Raw genomic sequence first — 23,850 nt, 5'->3', positions numbered from 1 at the left:
TAAATCTAGTAATCTCCAAATCCCTGTAACTGTGAATGCATAAAAGATTAATGCTAATTCTTAGAAAGCAAATTAAGTGAAAAAATACCCCGGAAAGATCGAAAGCGCTGACATCCTTTTTAGAAAATAGGGTATGTGTAATCCTGAATGCAAAATAAGTTTTCACTGTTTGAATTCGTAGAGAATAAGTAATGACTTTGTTTAATTTCACTTAATGTAAAATTTTAAAATAATGTTGTTTTCTTTTTCATAAAACTTGAAAGTTATAATATATTTATGCATGTATGTTTATTAATAACCTTAGTTCTCATTCTGAAGAAACAAAATCTGTAATATAGCAAGTTAAAAAATATTATCTTTCGCTCAATGGCAGTACATTATTAATTGCTCTTAACTAACACATCTGGAGCATCTGCGAATTCAACCTACATTTGATCCGAACTATTTATGCCAAGTTTTATCCTTCTGAATAACAGGAAAGTTCAGCGTCTAGAAAGGCTACCTCTTTCACTATTCGTATTACCTATATATTGACAAGATAGTGATACAGTTAACGTTTTGTATGCACACTATTTCGCTTTTATACAATAAAACGTCACATATACGTCTCTTTTTTGTTTATACCTTTTTGTACGATCACATCGTTCACCCTATATTGATTAAACCTCGACAAATATTGATGAACTGTTCCGACGCTACCGATTTATCTTCGAATGGATTAAGGTGCGCTTGTTTTGTCAGAATTTTTCTAGTGACCTTTTTGTAGGTTGTCGAAGCGCGACGGCAGGCGCCTACCGGCAATGGTACACCGTATACAAGTGTGAAAATATTTCTCTCGCAACCGGCACCTGCCGGCTCACACGTTAACTACTCACCTACATAAATGCCCCCGAGTCACATTTTCTTTTTCTACGCGGCTAAAATATTTCCTCCGTATTATTTTATTGTTCCTTTATGTACTTACAAATCGAGCTCATTTATCTTTTCCTACTTTCCCGCATTGTCTGCGTCTGTACAAACTAAACTGACATTCGAGAAGGATAAGTCTTATAATGAGCAAATTCTATAAGTAAACGCCCCTTTCGGTTATCTATACGTGTAATAATATTGAAACATTGTTATTTCATCTGTTTGTATTAGGCACAATGAACACTTGAATTTCTACGATATTTATATCAGAGCTGGCAAGTTTTTCGATTTATTAAGCAGAATAAAGGTGCGGCGACCTGCCATGACGGCGACATGATAATGATTAATGTAGGGCAGGTTATCCTCTATCAAAAATACTTTTTTCCGTTTAGCCCTCTCTACCACGCTCAACTCGCGGATTCGTAAAAACGGATTTGCATTGTTCTATTCATAAACGTACAGACCCAAATTTTTCACGGATCCCTTGCAGCGGTTTTTTAGATCAAGCCTTATATTTACATTAATTAATTGTTTTCGCCTTGTCATCTTTTTTAATATTTCTGTCTCGTTGGTAATTTATTTAGACCTTGATATTACTAGAACTTGGATTGAATAGAAAAATATACACAAACTTGAATAAAATATAATTCTGTATATTATATTCTGTATATATATATATATTGTGTGTACCTATTTTGTACAAGTGATTCTACTTTAGATGGAGTCCCATGTTTCAATGAGAGTCAATTGGTAGATATATCCTACCGATAAGAAATCGAGTCACAAAGACAGTTCTGAGCGTATTTTACAATGGAGATCAATAAAAACTGTCGCGTTTCGACAAGTAAATAGCAAAGCTCTAAAGAGCATGGTGACAGCGCGGGCGTGGACCGTGGATAATGTGTTTCAAACAAATCGAATCGCGGAGGGAGCGGCCCATTATGCAGATTTTCCATTAGTGAAAATCTCAAGCGGTGGCCGGGGTGTTCAGCTGCGCTGTACTAAGTCTTATCATGATGTCGTGAAGCCACTTACTCGGATGCTGTGAATGAACTCTAATAACAGCACGTTTGTAGGGTTGATCCATATCTTTATTTTACAAATAAAGGAAAAAACTTCTTTACATATTCTGATTATAATATACATATACAGAGTCAATCTCATAAATTAATTTATATTAATTAAATAACTTGAAGTTGAATTATTTGTAAGCAAATTGTTGACTTGTATTGGCAATTTATTGGTCATTTTCTTTATTAGGTACCTTATTTAAATTTTAGCAATTCTAGTTCTTAGTAACTGAATACTGTCTGTAACCTTCTAATTTATTAGGGTTATCATTGTACATTATTTTAGTTGAATATACATATTAATTTATTGCTTCAAATATTATTTAGATATTCATAAAAAAAATCCTTAAATCAGAATTTTACGAAACTACTTTCTAAATTAGCACGAAAACTTATTCCAAAGTGTCATCGATCATAAATTAACCGGGCCAAAGTATTTCCGAGTAATCGATTCGTTAAACTCTGAATAATTTTTCCATTTGTGAAACGCTACAACGGCAACCCTATCGACGAGATAGAGAAACGGTACGTCTTATACTTAATCGATGTCTGTCTTCCCTGCACTACATTTTTGTGTGCTTATCTTCGTAAATTTCAATTTTACGGTTTACTAGTTCACGTCCTGTGGCATAAAACTCACTATGATCAAGATGAGCATGTTACATAAATGTACGTATTTGTTAGGAGTCGCGTTTTAGGGTTGGATTTGTGGATTTTGAGGCGATGGTTGTTCGTACGGCCGAGCCATCGATCAATGACAGTGCGTCAATTTGACATACTGGCCTGTCCGGCTGGTGATGGCGTGGGGCGGGTTATACACTCGTACGCCGCTTCATACCCCCTCTGATTTTCCACAACATAAATTAAATGAACGCTTTCATTATATTTGTGTTATGACGCTATAACATAATTTGTTTATCCTTTATACGTGGTTTAATATCGACTTATTATTGGAATTCTGAAGCAAAATACCTATACTGTTTTCGGCTAAAAGGAATTTTCATCGCATCGTCCATCTTGTAGTTTTTAGTGTCCGTTGATTCTCGAAGATAAATAGTCTGAGCCAAGATTTGTTTTTGTAATTAAGAGATTAAGTTTCTCATAAATTTGTGAACCCGCTCGATATTGCCATCGATTTTAGGGAAGCCGTTGTTACACATGCTTTATGAACTCATAAGGGAAACGCAAGCGTATAAGCTTGTACTATACGCGATAAGCAGTTGGTACAGTTACTGGACGTAGTTAAATACTTTATTTCTAATAATATTTAGCCATTTAACCTTTTATGTTTGTTGTTTTATATAAACATTACGTCTGTTAGATATGTCTAGTCTAGTCTCTATGCACTAGTAAAAGTATGTATTATAATAAAATAACAACTATATAACATTAATTTAACTATGTCTCTAACACAATTCACTTTAGCAATTAAAATACAACCAGCATATCCTGTGCTCAAAGACCGAATGCCGCGGCTTACAAAAACCCTCCCTTTTATACAGAGAAGATATGAGTAGGGTTATATGCAACTAGCTAACTAACTAACTAACTTAACGATACCGAGTAATAGAGTACCTTCTTTTAATATAAAATATCAGATTTTTCGATAATATCGATGTTAGGGTTCACCTAACATGTCTGACCAAAACTTACTTTAATTATTAATTTTTTAAATCTTTTAATACTTACTTTACTTTGTAATGTGTGAGAATCGAACCCGCGATCATCAATAAATGCAAAAACGTGCTGAAACTGTGTACCACTGAGGTTGTTATAGTGTTTCACACATTTACTTACACGTCTAGCACCAGATTTTATATTGCTACTAATAAAGACGCCCTGCTGTGACTAATATTAGAATTGTATGAACAACAGAGATATAAACAAGTTGCTTTGATATTGGTTTAGCTGGTAAAGATTTAGTTGCGGCGCAGGCGGTACTTTAAGTGATCGTTTGTCCGACCGCACCAGCGATAAGTCAAGTGAAGATGTGTGGAGAAAACAATCTTATGGTCGCTGTGCGGGCCATAACAGTAAATCTGGGGAGGCCAGATTTACGTAGGTCCGTAGTGCACTCGGCTACCACTTAATTACCACCCGTCGAGATTAGTTCCCGCAGCGCTAGTGTCGGCACATATTGCTCACTTCGTAGTGCTATGTAATAATACAGCACACATTGGGCGATTCGTCGGCAACAGATTGCCGACTGCGATTAAATGTGTCTTTTTATTTTTACACTTATTTAATATAGATTGTTCTCTGTACTGATCCAAAATAACACGGGAAATTATAATACAAACCACTATTATTGTCTACTTATTTTGGTTAAACAAAATCTCGCAGATCCTAATTCTTAAATAGGCATATTGTCTTGGAGTCACATAAGAACGGAGTGTTCTACTTTGGTAAACATATACTACAGTAGATACCAGAAGGAAAGGAAATCTACTATTTAATTAGAATAAAGAATTATTCGGTATTTAATTAGAATAAAGTCCGATTCCTGCAGTCGTCTCTAGTAGCGTTGTGATTGGGATGCCTTATAATCATCAACTGTCTGCGAATCCCACGATATTGCTCCAATTACCGGCTCTGAATTTAGCTGGGATAGAGACCAATACACATAGTCGTGATATTGTTTTTTTTAATTAACCTAACTTTAAAAAGTTTTATACAACATCTAAATTTTCAAATTACTAACGTTTCAGGTGATCTGTAATGCAGTGTTTACCTTTGTTTAGCTTGGGGACAAGACTGACCAATAAAAATATAATATAAAATATGCTTTAAATGGTGCAAGGAATTCTTGGTGCCCAGGTTGATCTTAATAGAAACTAGACTCTTTAAGTGAAATTGTTGTAAATAAATAAAAAAAAAACCCTTTGTTGTAAAATTGAGCAACCTTTGAGCAGAGGATCCTAATAATTTATATTGACATTTTGAATACTTTTTCAAAGCTCGCGGTTTACGAGTACCTAGTCAAGGTAACATCTTTTATTAAAATATAAGAAGCTACTGTCTAGTATAGGTACGTTGTAGAAATCAAACGGAAAGTGTGAGACGGAGTTAAAATAAGGTCCTTGGAAACTCAATATATAAGACCCCAGGTGTCGTTTTATATTACGGCACCTCGGATATGGAGTACCAGAGTAAAGGAAAATCTTTTCACATTGAATTGATTAAATAATTTACTCGTAAAGTAAGTTGAACTTAATAAAAAAGAATTCGGTAACAATCTGACTGTACTTTAAGAATATTACAAAATATATGACCATAATGTAGGTATTAATTACAAGAATTATTTTTAACAAATGTAAGTAGGTAGTTTGTTAATAGTCAACTCCCTTATTATTTATTTATCTTTCATCATTATATCTACTATTTTGTCAATATAGATTAATTATTAATTGCTGTAATGACGGAATATTTAGCTAAAGGGTAGAAAAATAATACTACAAAGAACTCATAATTGTTTAATGATAAAAACCACTGATTATAATTTACAAATTAAACATCAAATTTTCCGCCCCATCAAAAAATCCTTTAGCCGACCCCTACCTTTCATAATTCGAGCGATATTGAACCGTCGATTTGAAATGATAATGAAAATTTAATGAATCTTTTATCACGCTCATCACTCCTTATTTCGCTGACACAAGACGTATTTGATATAATTAATTTCTCCCTTATCCTTCCCTGTCTCCGTTGCTGACTAAATAAATGTCTTCAATTTTTCTTCATTTTCTAATATTAGTACGAAAAATTATTACATGTTATATTGTTTATAACAAACGACTCTTGGATAAATGGTTGGTATTTTAATGAGTAACATGAATTCAATATTAAGGCACGTGGCTTCGCAGTATCGGCAAGAAAATTTAATATAAATACAAAAACAATACTTGCGCTCAGTTTCGGTATGCTTGCATGTGCGTGCTCTTCATTGAAACAATGTCATTGTCGTTAGCTTATTAGAAAAAAATCCGCCAAATGTGAGTCGAATGCGCATACCGACGATCTCGTACATTTTTATAATCTGCATAAAAATAATAGGTTTATTTTCATTGGAATTTCTCGTTGAAAATGTACAACGTTCGGACATTTTTATTTACTTTTTCTTTAATTTACGTAATAGAGCTTCTTTATATTATTTTATGTTATGGTTCGTAACTTTTAATTTAGATTATAGTCGAAATAACGAATGCGTAAAATCTGTTATGCCATTATTACAATTATGTATTTCAGCAAACATTTTGATTAATATAATCTTGAATATGTTTGTTTAGCTTATATTAAGTATTGTAGTTTTTCAATTTCCATATAAAAGCTAATATTATATTTAAAAATTAATAAACTTTTTAACTATATAATTCTAAATTTAACAGTATAGTCACACACGCATGAACAAGTATGTGATACGTGCGAAAATTTTATTGTCTGAATATTTAATGACATTTTCAACAAACCTTATGACCAATATTGACAGTACTTATTACCAAAGATAGAATTAGCAAAAAGTTGTCTGAGTATGAACTCTTTCTACTTTATTTGTGTGCCAATCCACTTGCGTTTTTAAAATATGTTTCGGGTAGAGAGGGAGATAAGGTAGCGAAATTACTGATTGAAACTAAAAAATAGCAACATTTGAGATGTTCAAGCGTTTTGCTTGTTAATGAATGTTTTGCTTGTTCATGTATATAGACGATGGTCGCCATTTACCATTCGTCAATTTTTTTGCCTGTTAATTAAAAAAGAATGCGCACAGATTCAGAATAGTATTCAGAACCTTGATACACTGTGCTGCATGTGCTCAAAGAAATAGTACGTAATGTTACTCAATAAAATTATTTACATAAAAAGTCTGTTAAAGGTTATCTATTATGTTTGTAAGTTTTACATGATATTAAGAAAAAACATTGATTTTGCAAGACGGCCTCTGTCTAGCGATTACCACACTGCCTCACTTCCGATGATCGCGGGTTAGATGCTCGCTTGATACAAACATCTATAATGTATAAAAATAAATAAAAACGAAGTTCCTAAATGCATATGAATATATACAGTTATATAAAAAAATATTTTTGTTTGCCTGTCTGTTTACTAGCAAAAACTGCTATTCTCTGATTCAGCTAAGTATATTTTGACTCGTAGATAGCTAATGTTATAAGGAGTTAGGCTACTTTTATTTTAGAAATTTTCTTTAGTTAATAAAAAAAGCTAAATTCCGCGAGGGCGAAGTTGCAGGTACAGTACAGGTACCTGTACTAGAAACTCTGCTTGGTTTGGACTAAATGGCCTTACGTAAATTGTCCTGGGTTATATTATATTATTTTTAAAAATAAATGCGGACTCCTCAAGTCAATTTTATACAGTTCACTTCTTAGAAATCATCAAATAAGTAATTAACTCATTTTGCAGTTAGAACTATTTAATTACTACATGACTGACTCACAAGTATTTGTAAACACAAATGGAATGCGCATCAACAATATCATAAAGAATTCAGATGATCCATTCTACCATTATATTTACTCACCTACCTGATCACATTGAAGAGAGCCTATAGTTTTAACTCTGTAACTATTAGTATTATCTCACAAATAATTTAGTTTTCATATTAAGCAAATCAGTGGCCATAGCTCTAATGTAATATTAATAAGCTGTGGTATTGTAATCAGCCGTGATATGTGACGTCAGGTACCCCAGACCCCGATACTCTATCTACGAGCATCGCACAGATTGTTTTGTGTAGTCTCTCTCTGCGTACATACGCGCTAACCGCTCACTCCATTAACAGTCTCTAGTTTAATTTTAATGTATCTATTATAATTCATAAAATGACATTGTTATAATAATTCGTGAAATTCAATCATTAATTTTAAATGTTTCTTTCTCTATCAAGAACATCGTAAATTTAATTTTGCACATGTAATATATATAGTGGTGGAATATAAACTATTGTGACAATGCGTTTACTATTCCGTTTTGTGGCGGTGGCGGTGACATGTACGCTTATGATGATTCTACTGATACGTATTTCTGACATAAATGGAGTATCTATCTCTACCCGTGAGTCACGCACGCGAATCGCAAGGGACACCGATGAGACTTCAGAAGAAAATGTTATACTTGTAGACGCACCACTGGAACAAATGAACGACACGGGTCTGAGGCAGTGTCAAGTTATTAAGGTTAAAATCACTTATTAATGTCACGTACTTGTGGAATAATATATTATTCCAAAAATACATGACAATTTAAACAACTATGTTTCGGTGTCTTCTCAATTAAGCGTTTCATGTTGCATAAAACAGGAGACGGTACTACACTTTAATTGCACAAAGTCAATCTATAGCGTACATTCCGGAGCTAAGTTCTCGCTTTGAAACGGGCCCTTACAAATGTAAATTTTCATCTTTTCTCGGTCTATTTAAACTGTAATTGGCAAAGTCTCCACTTTTTCCAAGTCATTGGCGATTTTCTTACAAAGTTACCGAGACCTAATAATAATTAATGGCCTCAACGAAAGTCCGATATCCTTTCATTAGAGGCCCGTCTCCGCACTCTGTACGGACCAACCGAGATTAAAACTTGGTCCCAGGGCGAGAGCTTTGTGGGGCGCTCTTTTAAAAGGCACCGAGCTAAGCTGTGGTCATTGCTTTTGAAAATATTTGTTTACTTAATCTGAAAACACACGTAGCTAACACCATACTCCATATATCAACACTATGTAATTATAACTAAAAAAAAATTTTTATGTGAGGGTTCGAGTGTGCTAGCTTAATTTACTCAATGGTCTAATATAACGACTTCTTGATTCTGTTATATGTTAGTAATCTTATTGATTAATCTGAGACTTTTCGGGATATTAATTAGACATAACTAGGAGAGGTATTTTCTCAAACTACAGGGCGAACTTATGAGAATAGTCTTGCTGTGGTTGTCAAACAATCTTTCGAATAAAGTAAATTTTAAGTAACTCGGTGCTTTTTGTTTCGTGTTTTAATATTTACTTTTTTTCACAGATGATGCGGCACGCGTGGAACAACTACAAACTGTATGCATGGGGCAAGAATGAACTGAAACCTATGTCAAAGCGCGCACATCTATCCAGCGTGTTCGGTGCCGGAGACCTGGGTGCTACTATAGTTGATGGACTTGACACACTCTACCTCATGGGCCTCATGGACGAGTTCCGAGAGGGTCGAGATTGGATTGCCGAACATTTCCATATTAATGAGATCGTAAGTATTAAATCACAATTACTGTAATAACCCATTATCGCCCGAATCGTGGCCACAGACACATAAGTCTTCGTAGAAGAAGGATTTTCCCTTCTATTACTTTGTTAGCCAGGCGGCTTGGTGTACTGTTGGCGTATATAGTATTACATTTTAACCAATTTTTTTTTCTACTAATATATATCTTGTACTTTGTAACCCATTATAACCAACGTGCAGGAATTAAAAAGACAATTTTTTTGTCTTCTACATCGCCACGACCCGGATTAGTACCACTTAGGAAATATGAAATGACATTTTGAACTGGCTTCAAAAGAACAACGAACAACGAAGAAAAGACGTTTTTATTTCGCTCATGTTTTTTGTTTCCATCTAAGCCAGTTATGAGTCCATTTAGATAACTGTTTTGTTTTGTGTGGAAATAAATATTAATTGACTTTTCATATTGATATTAGTATGTTGTACTCCCATATTGGTTCATGATAATTTTATCGAGATTCAGATTGTATTAAAATTAATAATTCAGTATTCCTATATAGTATCGTATCGTTTATCTTTTTCTGACAGCAATTTAGACCTTATCATTTGCTTTGTCCCGTTCTGTTCTCTTAAATTATTAAAATACCAGCCAGTGTTTTCAGTTGTGAACGTAACTGCCTAATAAATGACAATTTAATGTCAACTTAACGTAGTCGTTAACAACTGTTGATTGTAGATAGGGCTGTCAGTGACATCCATGGGAATCCATGGAAAATATCTTAAATAGGAACGGTATAATGGATATCTAGTTCATCGTCGTCTTTTCTTTGTCCCATTACCTTATATTATTTGTGTTTGTTCTTTTAATTTACGAAGTAAACTTTATTATAAATATATAGACTATGTCACTCTGGAATAATGTACGTACCAATCAAACAGTGAAAGAATTTCTCAAAAACTAACTTTCACCTATAAACTAAATAAAATATTTTATGTGATAATGTTTGAATGCTACTCAGAAAAGTTATAATAAAATGGTATAGGGAACGGAAGCACAAAGTCATAACGAATATAATATGGATTTAATAAACTCCTATAATAATATATTATAATTCTTAATAAACATTGGCTTTAGGATCGCTTAAGTTTTCCACTTTCTACAAGAAACACAACTGATTATTCACCAACCTGTAATACTTATAACAGGCTCGATATTAATAAATGTGAAGTCATTATATTTAATATATATACATCAAAATTTAAAGCGGTATAAGTATCTCACGTAAAGTCGCTAAGCGTAGTATAAATCAACCGTTGAATAAATGGCTGCGTTCAAGAACGTCGTCAATGACTGAAAATTAACTGAGTTTTCAAACAAAGCTACTACCTAAATGTCCACAGCTTGAAACAGCCCTAATAGTGACAGCAGACAACACGAGTTTCGATTTATATCTATATGCATAATTCGCGTGATTATTACCAATTAAGTAATCTTGGCATAATAAACCCTATGTCAAAAGTACAAGCTAATCATCGGTGTTCTATACGCTTCGCTTCATGCGATCTATTATGATATATAACTCTGATAATGTAGGCAACAAATCACATAATATATGAAAGTTATAACTAGCGACCCGTTCAATTCTCATTTTCTTAAAGAATAATAATGGTGCATCAGGCTACGCCAACGATTAACGCTAACAGGTTATCAGTGGAGGATGGTAGATGAGCTATATATATAGATAGGCGAACTGACCTGAATGTAGATACATTCAGGTCAGTTCGTCGTAGCTAATTCACCAGGAATTTATAACAATGGTTTCGGCAAAAGTCCTTCCGCGGGTTTGAAGTAAATTGCATTCGCCACCCTTCAAGAAGCTACAAGGGCAGCAGCCTTAGATAAATTCGAAAAAGGAATGTTGTGACTTCACTTGTATTCAACGATATGAGAATATATTTTAATAATCGTAATAGTTTTATTATTAATCTTATTAAACAGTTCTATTTTAATTTAATGAATGCAAGTAGTATAAACATGTGGTATTTTATAATTAAGTATCTATATACTTAATTTACATGACTACTTACTTTATATGACTATCATATATGATAGCATTCGAGTATTTCCTCGTTGTTTAAATATGTTTTATATATAAATTATAAATATATATCTTGGTTTGAAGAAACTCGTCAACTGAATAAAATGTTTTATCTAGAAGCTATTTGCGGTCTGAAGTATATAATAAAACTTCCGTAAAAAATATCGAAATGACAGTGAAACCCTTATAAAATCCGTTGCGTGGTTTAGAAGTTAACGGAAAAATGTACAGATTGTGGTTGCTTTCCTTTTTTGATTTAGAGATTTTAGCACGAATTGTCTCTTTTTAATTTTTTTTTATTCACATTAGGTATTTTTCGGGTTAGACAGACATATCTGAGTGTCAATTAATCCGAATTAATCGAAACGGGTAGACCAGGTTAATCACTATAAACGAGTAATATTATTACTATAGTTAGCTTATCTGTACTGGCACAGATCGACAAGGAATTAAGCGTTATAATTATAAAAACTAATAATTAAATAATCTTGAATAAATAATATATTCAGAGATTTGTCGACATGGTCTTATACTGCGTTTCTATAAAAAAAACAAATATTAAAAATTGTAATTGTTTCATATATGATAAAGAAATTTAGAACAAACAGCAAATACAAATGTCACTTCCTGATCCTTGTAGGATATCCATAAAGTTATAAAAATATATGTGCTGGTATATTTTTTAATATTTATGTTAACTGTTAAGATAAGTAAGTTTAGTTGTAAGTTCTATTAATATAAATGATAAAAATTGATAATAATGACGATTTTATTCTCCATTGTTTAGGATTCAGATTTGTCTGTATTCGAAACCACAATCCGGTTTGTTGGCGGGCTGCTGACCTGCTACGCCTTCACAGGCGACACTGTATTCCGGGACAAAGCTGCCGAGGTGGCTGACGCACTATTGCCCGCATTCGAGTCGCCTACTGGACTACCACATGCGCTCATCAACCCGTCCACGAAGGTAAACCATACATTATAAGTGATACATACATTTTTAGGCTGAAAACCAGTACTGACTATCCGTAATTGCCAAATTGCCATAGTATTAAATCGATATAGACAATTTCTGTGTGTACCATTTACATCTACGCCATGTCTCTGTCTATAAACCAGCTTCCTTTGTGTTACGATTTAAAGGGTGAGAAATGGCAGTGAAATTTTAGAGATTGGGTTATGAGTTTGTATCTATTTACATAAAAATAGGGCTTATTAGATCGTACACGTGTTGCAAATTTTTGCAACACGTGTACGCAATATTAATATTTGCAAATTATTTTACTGGTAACAAAGGGCACTTTTCTTTCCCGCGAACAAAATTAGAATCGTCTGTTTACAGCAGACATGGGTCATTTTATCCGCGGGGCCTAATAGCCTGATTACCACGCTACGTTTAATGTTGCAACTCAAATAAGAAATATGAGATTACTGATTAAAAAATGCAGTGCTAGGGTCTCTGCTTATAAGATATATAGCTTACTATCCTAGCTTTCCCACGCATACCTAACTGGCTAGTCGTTTATTTTTAGGTTTACGTCGTAATATTTTATGAATAAAGTATAGATTATTTTCAGCATTTTTTTCGCTAACTTTTATATGAGATAAAAGTATACCATATATAAATATAGGGTATATAACTTTTCTACGTGTTCTTAGACGCAGAATAATCGCACGGAAAAATCACACTGCTAGTGGGTTCTATCATTTGTTAACACGATCCACGCACGTTTATATGAACGTCTCCGTAATTATAACTGTGTAATTAAACGTCTGAACAGTTAATAAGCAAATTATGCGCTATTGTAACATGGCGTTGATAATGTCAGCAAACAAATCAGCCAAGTGTGAGTGGAGCTTGATTCGAAATGGTCCCGTAAGGTGAATCCATAACAAACAACATTCTGCTAGTGAAATTGGTCCGTAATATTCGCACATAAGTGACATATTCTTATGACAAACTGATTCGTCGTAGTTAATATCGATAAGATGCGAAAACAGAAAATAATGTGATTTTGTATTATCTGCCAACATTAATCATAATTATTAATCACCACAGTAACCCAGATCACGAAGAGTATATTCATTCATTCGATTATTCCTAATACCTTAATTCGGTAATAACAGATTGATTAAGTTAGCCGGTTATAACCTGAAAATAAGTAAAAGCAAATCATAATACAACAATGAGTAATAGAAAAATAAATACCAAACAGTCGAAAATTTGTATACAGCATAGAATATTAATTTATATCTTTAGAAATCGCATAAATGAAAATGTAATTACATAAAACTCGTACCATAACTGAATAAGTTAACTACATAATCTGTTGACCTGCTTAATTGAAAACTAAAAAAATTGTGAAAATTGACCGAGAGTCCCGTTAAGAGCCCTCTTCGATCGATTCCGCCTCCAATTCAAACGAATCCGATCCGATCCGGTCTGATCGAAATTACGACGACCTAAGCCGAGGTTCGAACCCCTAGCGGTGCCCTCAGACTAAAGTCGTATCCGTCAGGCGGGACTTGCCCTCAGCCGCTCCACAGTCCTACCACGGTTCTGGAGTGCTATCTGCATTCTCCATCTATCGCCCAGTGAACCTGTAAAGACCAGCTACCGTCAACACCATTAGAGTAGTCCGAAAAAAACCATTAAGAGACTCACTTAAAAATTAACTATGAAGTTGTTTATTTAAATGGATATAATTGGGTCTACTTGAATGATTAAGTAGTCACCTACTTAAATGTACAAGTTTGGCATGAGATAATTCATGTCGTTCTAATCATTTCGACATTACACATACTAGGGTCAAAATAGATAAACTTTACATACTTATTAACTAAATATAATTGTACAAAACTTCTTAGTAGTCGTATAAAACAAGTACAGTATACAGATAATGTTATCTCATTATCTTTAAAAAACAATTTTCATTACGACAACAATGTTTGAATGACTTCTATATTAATTTAGATAGATCTATGCTTATTTATACAAATTTAGATGTGTGTTACTGAATAACACACATCTAATTTTGATAAACATAGATAAACATTCGTAGTGTCCATAATATTTTAGAAACATTAATTTCATTGAAGAAACTAAATGTTAATTGTACCAACTGTGGTTTTTTACCACTAGTTTCATGGAGGGCGTCACTGTTTAATGCCGAGGAGTTTGTAACGTAAATTTTCCACACTATTTTTCCTACAAGTTACCTTAGAATTAATGTCTTTTAATACACTTGAGTGTACCCACACTTGGGTCTTAAGGTCCGAGCGCTGAAAAACTAACCACCGGCAGCCACCATAACGGTGGGAGTCCTGAGAGTAGGTTCATATTTAATTTAATTATTTGCTATTCTCAAATTCATCTAAACTTCATGGATGCATCGATTTTAATCTGCAAGAATTGAGATTTGTTACCAACTCATAATAAATAGACAGAAATTTAATAACTAATAATAATATATATTTATAAAATTTCATATAAAATTAGGTATAATAAAAAATACTACATTAGTACTACTAGTTGGCAGCAGGGCCCACACTCAGTGTATACTGTGACAGCTGACTGTCATTCTGTGTAGTCTATAAGTGACCACAGGAATGGCTGATGCCCATAACCTTGACAGTTGACAGAAAAAATAGATATACTAACAAAACAGGGATGCCAACCGTACGAGTATCCTCGCATAAATACTAGAAATGACCTTCGCTACGAAGACATTTTCGTCCTCGTTCAAGTTTGTCGTATCAAACAATTAAAGAGATAGACAAAAAATCGTGGGAAATTGCAACAGCTTCGCCAATAGATTTTGAATGAATAAAACAAATTTTCTCGAGATTTGGCTCGAAGAAGTCGGTCTAAATACTATAATATACGACGTTAAAGAGCGAAATTGACGTAATATAGTCTTTTTTTTCTATATGAATTTTGTATAAATAAGGCAGCTGATTGTGTTGAATAAATACATATTTCGAAGCAATGTTACATAAAACGTATTGACGTATCTACTATCTAATGTACACACGGATTAATGGACGCACTTCAAGTTCAATGGCTCTGAAAATAAATATTGTGGTACTGACTGATTATTGTATATATTTATATAAATAAATATTCACAAAGTATTTTGGGAATTTTCGGGGAAATTAGATAAAAATGGCCCACGCGTGCGTAACTACTCTTAACATACAATATAGCAATTGTGATTCTATATGTAACAGGTATGAAAACCAAGCTGACGGACCATATGGCAAAAAATGTTCCAGCTGAGTTTCTTGCCAATTCTTCTCAATTGAAGTATCTATCCGAACTGAAGGTAGAGATGGTACCTAATAAAAAAATATGTCATGCACTACATATTTAAAGATCCTATGTGAATAATTGAGTTTAAATTGATGTAAATTCACGTTATTAAATTGACGACGTAAGACTCATGCATTGCATTTCTGAAGAGGAAGGTGTCACAAGATGTAATGTAATTAATCACAGTAATTTAACTGTCAAACCGGAAAACAAGCTGCAATGCAATAATAAAGCAAGCTGCTGAATTACGGAGGTACTCACGCTGACGACTTTATAAAAAAACCTATCTCGGTAATAATTGTTCTGTATTATTATATACCTAATGCCACATAATGAGACCAACGTTTAGCGATGCCCACTCAAGTTAATTTCACCCGTTACATGAAAGTGAATGTGTACTGTAATGGCTGTTTAGATTGCGTATGGTTATGGTTGGCGGTACACTCTGCCATAAATAATGAAACTATAACAGAAAGTTAAACTTTTCTAGTTTTTATGGTCAGCCATATTAGCATATATCATTTAATATATTTAGTAAGGTACAAGTGTACCTTAGTTGTAACAGAATGCAATTCTTTATATAAGCCGAATAGAAGATTTAGTTTTATCCTTATCCTCTATATAAAAACAATATAATACTCTTACAATTGGAAATAACGAAACGGTTATACCGTTAATGTAAATTTGATAGGAATGAACCGTCTAAATTATTGATAATATTTGTCACTATATGTCTCTGCGCATCCTTTTTGGGTCCAGAATTAAGTTTCATGTTAATTTAAGGCGACGCCGTGATAAACTATTACTTCAAAATCGGGCCCCGCGGTCTGCGCACCTCATGCACCCCGATAGTTTTACGTGTCGCCGATCGACCGCCAGCGCTCGCTCGCTCTCCCCGTACCACGATATCACGAACACGCGTCCGTGTCGCAATGTAACGCGTGAATCAAGTAGACGATGCTTCGGTCCCCAATTGAACAAAACTATTACGGAGTCTTCCTGTTTGTTTATATAATTTATATTTATGAAGGCACATTGATATTTTAGAATTTGCAATACAGTGGAACTAACTACGATACGAATTAATTATAAAGATTCTTAAAGTAAAGAATTAAATAGAAATATTGAGGTAGAGTTACATATTCCCGTGATTATAATTAACGTAAACTAGTGCTTTTATTACTATCTTTGAAAGAAACACCAAAAAAATAATCTTTGTGTTTTTCGTATATATTGTAATTGGTAATTACGACGTTTATTTATTTGCCAACGACATTTTTTTGAAACAGCTAGATATTTTAATGTATACTACATTAACTTACTTACGTTAAATGAAATGTGAAAATATACGAAGGTTAGTTACTTTATAAAAGAGACAGCAAGTCTACGTTTCTGTGAATGATAGGTATATCAATTAAACAATCTATATATATTACATATATTTGATACAATAAACCTAAATTTAGTAATAATGTATGTAACTTTAATTTTATTTATTTGATACGCGTAGTGGACATTATTTCTTTATGTTTTAGAAAGTATACTTTTAAAAATGCGTAAGTAATTTAACATTATAAGTAAGTAAAGTACGTAAAGATATACACTTTATGACAAAATAGTAACTACAGTAATTTATAAATTATTATAATAAATATTAAGTTTTAATTATATGTAAAAAGGACGTGAACAATTACAACCTAATCATAAAAGATCTATTAACTTCATACAATTGAAATTATTGAATAATTATAGGTTTGAACATGATTATTTATATTTTTATGCATAATTTAAATAAAAAAATATGACTATTCTGCAAACCTTTTCTATATAAACTATAAGTACGCGAAATTTCATATTCATCCGTCCGCGCTGTTTTTCGTAAAAAAGATAAAAAGTTATTACTTCACGTATTAATACATACGTTTTAATAAATTTATATAATACTTTTCATTATTTCACTTTTTTATTTATTTATTTCCTTGGACCTACCAAGGTATCTTAATTTTACGGCAAAACAATAAGGGAGATGGATAGTGGACATGTTTGCCATGAGTGAGCGAGACAGATATGACGCCACTTTTATCAAAGTCAACAAAAGTAAGTAAAATAATTAAAATGAAGAAAAATCTTAACCTAGTTTAGGTTTATTTAAATAAGGATAATATTGAGGAAGAAAAGTTTGAACTCGTTGTACGTGAAACGGATGCATTTCAGGTCTTTGTAAAATACGATGTGCTGTGCTATTACAATAAGAAAGAACGGGAAAAAGAAAAAAAAAAGAAAAAAGAAGAAAAGTATTTTCGTTTGTGTACAAACGAAAATATTTTGGTCATCTGCGACCTTTTGCAACACTTCTTCCTAATAAGGAAAGCGAGTTCTACCTCCAGCCCGTATTTGATTCGGGAAATGGCCGCCCTCCGTGAGTGCGGCCGGTACATATAAGCAGTGATCTGGATAGCGCTCTAAATTTGGATATCTTTCACGATAAAGCCTAGCGGCAGTAATTGCATTGCATCTGCATTCCTCATAAATGAGGTGCTTGTTCGCAATTTTTTGTGAAGTAAATAACAAGGATACCAACACAAAAGTCCAATTCCAAAAGAGACAGCCCAAAGTTGTCGGTATGGAATCAACAAGTTCAATTCACAAAAATCCAAGTCCAAAAAGAGAAGCCAACAACAGCGAATACGGAAAGACGCGCAGTAGGCTGAGCTGAAGCTGAAACAGAATGAGCAAAATGTACTAACTGGTGTCAGACTGGTAGCGTAGCCATTTGCTTGGTATGGCGACTGTATCTGTTTCATTCGCGCGCGTTTAAACGACGCATCTCCGTCTCACTGGGTGGCACATCTGTCTCGCTCGCTCACGACAACATGTCCACTACCCATTTCTCTTATCATTTTGCCGTAAAATTAAGAACCTACTACTATAAGCTTGTGTGAATAAGAAACATTTGAACGGAGTAAAATAGGTTAGCAATAATCGGTTTACTTGAGGTTTTTTTCTCGTTTTTTTTTAGTATGAAACTAACAAGTATTGTACATTTAGAATCCTGATTAAATGTCCGAACTTTTAATGGCACTTGCCAAGGCACTTTAGTACATTTTTTTAAAAGAGGGCCTTTCAAACTCTACAATTTATGAAAATTTTAAATGTAGTTTAACAAATAGTCTTAATTCTAGAAAACTTGGGGCAATTGTGTCATTATTTTTTACTGTGATTCTAGAAATGTTATTTGGCTTTATGGTTCCAAAGTTTAAATGAATAAAAATAATAAAAATTAAGCACAATGACCGAATAATGGTTATAGTTTGACCAAATTTCTAAGTTTTTCTTTAATGCTCCTAATTTTCAAACTGCATGGGATAGATTTTTTTCTGATTTTTCTCATGATGGTTACAATCAATTCTCTCACTGCTTGAAATTGAGTTCTGGGACAGCCTGTATAGTATAATCGAAGCCAAATATTTCACCATTACTTTGTTTTGCTTTCCATAGCTACAAAGACAAGTGCTTACCTAGACTTACTACAGATAAAAAGTACTTATCGGAGAAAATAAAGTTGAAAATATGTCACAATTTTTTATGTGATACTCCAACATATAGTCGGACAGACAACAATGATTAATTAAATAATATTTTTGTGAAATTATTGACAATCAATAAGTTTTTTGATTACACTAAATATGTAGTAACATTGAGAAAAAAAATACTTTATTTTGGATTCAATATTATATATTATTAGTATTAGTACGTATAACATTTATTCGTATAAGTAAATAAAATAGTGTAAAAAATGTAAAAAGGGTAACTAAATGATTACATTACTTGAAATAGTAAAAGAATTAAGTTACAGCAATATTTAATTTTTGTATAAATTCATAGACGACTCCACGATTTTACTTTGTTATAATGAGTCAGTCGATTTTTCTTTGGGTGTAGGGTTGTCACTTCGCCAATCCTAATAGCCGGACAGACCATCCAGTTTGGCGGGACATATTGGTAAAAAGGCCGGATACCCTACATTATTGAGGGTTTTGTGTCTCAATATCATGTAAATATTTATTACAAATAAATTACATTACATTACAAATAATTTTGTTAATTATTATTAATAAGTGTTACTTTAGGTGCGATCCGTCAAAATATTTAAAATTTAAATTGGCCCGTTGATAAAAAAGGTTGCTCACCCCTGTTCTAGATAAACAGTTATCAACATTTTAAAATTCTTCTTAACGTCTAATGAAAGGTAATTGCGTAAATAAGTATTATTTACCTGTACCTGTTACTTCAGCAACTAACGAAATAAAAAAACATCTAAGCAAAACAAAACTTCTTGAGTTAAGAAATAAAAAATAAAATTGTTTTACAATAAAATAATGTAAAAGCCTACCAAACGGCGTACAAGACTATTTATTTTAGCCAGATGCCAAAAAAAGTCCCGTCAAAATCAGTGCAACCATTTCAGAGATTAGCCGGAACAAACAGACAGACAGACAGACAAAATTGGTAAAAAATGTTATTTTGGTGTATGTAACGTATTTATATTTGTATGCATGTAGTAAATAACTGTTATTTCAATATTACCAACAAACGCTCCAATTTTATTTATATGTATAGATAATGGGAGTGCCCCATTTTTATTTATAAATAACTACGAAATCAAAATAATGTAAAATTTGTTTATATTTTCTTAACCATTTCTATACATTAATACTAAAAGTTTTTTATCATTTTTAACAATTAATTGTCACTACTTTACAAATTATGACTTAGTATTACATTCGTAATATGTACGATAAATCATTACTAACTGTATTAACTTATGTAAATACAGTAATTGTTAAATGTAAAATAAGTAACTGTCACCCGCACCATACTATAGCGTACGCTATAATATGGTGCGGGTGTATGACGAAATAATTTACGATTTGATAGCGCGCGTTCTCAGGCGAGCTCTCCGCGCTAAGCACAGGTCCGACGTTGGCAGGGGCCGGGGACTGACTGACTTGCTTAACTCTCATACAAAACAACTTGTGAGCAAGAGATTTTTATGCGGAAAAACAGTTTATCTTGTTTAAAATAAAAACTATTGGTTATTATATACATCTGAATTGTACTATTTGTCGAGTCTTAAATCAGTCCCGTTTTCTTATACGAATCAAACATATATTTTGTAAGACCAATCTTTGAGATTTTTTTTCTGCTACAAAAGTTAATCAATCATGTAACGGGAACTGTCAATATGATGTCAAAGATCTGAAAAATGAAATACCTAAATATCAGCCCCGAATGATTTGTAATTGCTGAGAAAAGTTAAGGTATCTGAGGTCAATATTTGCAATGCGTCGCCTTAAATGAATCCTGCTGAAAATTCGATGTTGCTATTTAAAAATTACTAAGATGATGTCAAGAGAACTTTACTAGATAGATATGGTTTAACATCGCTATCTACCTCTTTGAATCTGTGGATAATATTAAACATTAATCCCTATTTTGTAGATGGTAGGAACATATTGTCTGTGGTTCTCTGTGGTTGAAAGAGATTGTACTATTGTGTCCTTCCGGGTAAAACCATACAAAAAATAAGGTCCCATGCTTCCCGAGATGTATTATTTCCTTCTATAATATGGATGATGTCGATTCTATTTAATTCCGACTGATTGCATTTTGGGAGGGTTGGGCAACAATGAAAATATATTCGCATTCAAATATTTTAAGTACTAGCGACTTGCCCCAGTTTTGCACGGGTGCAATAATTGTAGACACCTCTAAATCTATAGAAAATAAAAATAGTTCGTGTTACTCCCAGGTAATGTAACTTTGTATGCATGAAAGAATCTGATTTTTTAAAAATTTATATACCGAAGTCCATTACAAAAAAGCAAATCTTAATTTAGACAACTGTTACGAAGACTAACGAATACAAGAAATGTTTGAACTTAAAAATACATTAATATTATTTTCTACTTTCACAACAGCTATAAATGTGAATTAACTTCTAACGGTCTCGGTCTCAGCATTTTGTAATGACGACTCGGGCTCGATTTGCACTACACACCAATAGGAAAAACTATCTTTAGCAATTAAGTGAGGCATGTAGTTATTTTAAGTTCGCCCTTATTTTCTACGCCGTAAAGTCCTACTTTTTCTAAGACATTTAATCATTATGGCTATTGAAAAAGTACTATTAGTGTTACATATTTCAAATTGTAGGATATTATTTTTTGTAATTCTCGTTACATTATAATATTCAATACATATAATAATCAATACATTCGTTTACAAAGGGTATTATTTTTACTTTCATATTTCTATTACCGTCGCTGACTATTACATGACAAATTATATTTATTTTTAGATTTGTTTAACCGATTTCAAAATGAAGGAAACCCTAATTCAACCATATTAGTATGAATTTGTCTGTGAGTGATTATCCTTTTGCCTAGCCTTTTGTAATCACATGTATACATTTGTTTTTTCTCACAGCATTAGAGTAATCATTATCAGATTTATTAAATGCAATATAAATTTAAATTAAAAATAAAAATGAATTGCAGTATTCGTTTTTTTTTAATTTAACTTTTTCTTGTGTCGCTTATATTTCGATCCTCACCTAATAATATAAAGCGTTTGTATCAACAAAATCATCATTGTCTTGACTTTTTCCCATTATTTGGTGTATATCTTCCACTGTGCAGTCAGTCATATATAATATAAAACATCTAAATATATATAACTCAAAGGTGTCTGACGTAGTGATCTATCAACGCACAGCCCCAACCATTGGAGGATCGAGCTGAAATTTGGCATGCAGGTAGATGTCATGACGTTGCCTACGTCATGACACGTCCTACGTCCACGTCCTACGTCCACTCCTACGTCCGCTAAGAAAGGATTTTGATTAATTGTACCCCCAAAATAGGGGATGAAAGTTTGTATGAAACTCTGTCAATTTTAAACCGATCGGACTGAGACTTTGCATACATAAAAGTACTATGACGTAGACATCCCCTAAGAAAGGATTTTGATAAATTTCACCCCCTAAGGGGATAAAATAACACGAGCGAAGCCGCGGGCAAAAGCTAGTTTGTATATATGTGTCCTAAATAATACGTTAAAATTTCAGGCAAGCAGACAATACCACTGGGCGGGACCTAACAGCATACTGTCAGAAGTGGGCACTTTACACTTGGAGTTTACCTATCTCAGTGAAGTCACCGGACGGGATGGTAAGTCAAATTAATATTGTATGCGGGACTGCATGTGCTGGGGTCGATGTAGCATAGGGACAGATTTTCATACTAATATTATACTCTTTCATAGTTATAATATTGGTATAGAATAGTAAAGTAGAAAGTTAAGTAAAGTTAAAGAAATTACTATTTCTTTTTCTTATAAGGATGGATATATGTGTTTATTTTACTTACATTACGGAGCGAATCGGTCGTTCACAGCGCCATCACCTGGATCCAATTGTTCCACTTCATCCAATTGTTCAACAATCCAGCAGGGACAAAAAATTATCAAAATGAGTACAGTAGTTTAGAAGTTCAGTCACATACACACGAAAATATGTAGGTGTATTTATATAGGTAACGGACTAATTATAATCACCTTAATTAGAATCAATTTAACTAATTATTTTTATGTTGGAGTAAATAAAATAAAGTGAATTCATTAGGTTGACGTTGGTAGAAATCCGATGCCCAAATTAAAAAAAGCCGATCGTTCACGGCATGGCGTGTTGATGTTGAGCCAATTTTAGAAGTGGTCAATAAACCTGCGTTTGGTTTGTTAGTTTTTATATACAATTTCCGACACTTAGAAGCAGTAATATGCTTGAATTAAAATACACAGAATAGAAAAATAAAATTCCTGTATTTATACAGGAATTTTATTTTTCTGTGTATGAATAACCTTTAATAACCTTTGAAATTCGAAACCTTGTGCCTGAACTTATACCAGACCTATGATTTTAATGTATGCGTTTCATATTCATTTAATTTAAATATTGAAAATCGAATATGGATTTAACAGAATCCAAATCATTTGTATGTATATTGTATTAAATATAATAATGATCGTATTACATTTACAATGTAGTTTAAAAATATATTTGTAAACGGTACGGTACAGACTCCTAAAATACTATAGGTTTAACTTGCGCAGTACTGACCTTTAATATACCATTTTTGAAAACATCGTGCTGTAGTATAGACATAACTTCGACAGGGAAT

At 32.9% G+C, this 23,850-nt stretch overlaps 1 protein-coding gene across 1 annotated transcript in view; it reads left to right on the top strand.

Moving 5' to 3' along the window:
- LOC131850424 (mannosyl-oligosaccharide alpha-1,2-mannosidase IA) overlaps window positions 1-23,850 on the top strand; it is a 72,605-nt gene that overhangs the window by 41,424 nt on the left and 7,331 nt on the right. Inside the window, exons 2-4 of the mRNA XM_059200634.1 lie at window positions 9,005-9,223; window positions 12,086-12,265; window positions 22,740-22,842. Coding sequence (XP_059056617.1) covers window positions 9,005-9,223; window positions 12,086-12,265; window positions 22,740-22,842 — 502 coding nt within the window. The remainder of the gene's footprint in view (window positions 1-9,004; window positions 9,224-12,085; window positions 12,266-22,739; window positions 22,843-23,850) is intronic.

The sequence above is a fragment of the Achroia grisella genome, unplaced genomic scaffold (genome assembly GCF_030625045.1).
Source record: "Achroia grisella isolate CSIRO2021 unplaced genomic scaffold, CSIRO_AGI_Agris_v1 utg770, whole genome shotgun sequence".
Taxonomy (NCBI): Eukaryota; Metazoa; Arthropoda; class Insecta; order Lepidoptera; family Pyralidae; genus Achroia; species Achroia grisella.
This window is presented reverse-complemented; position numbering and strand designations above follow the sequence as displayed.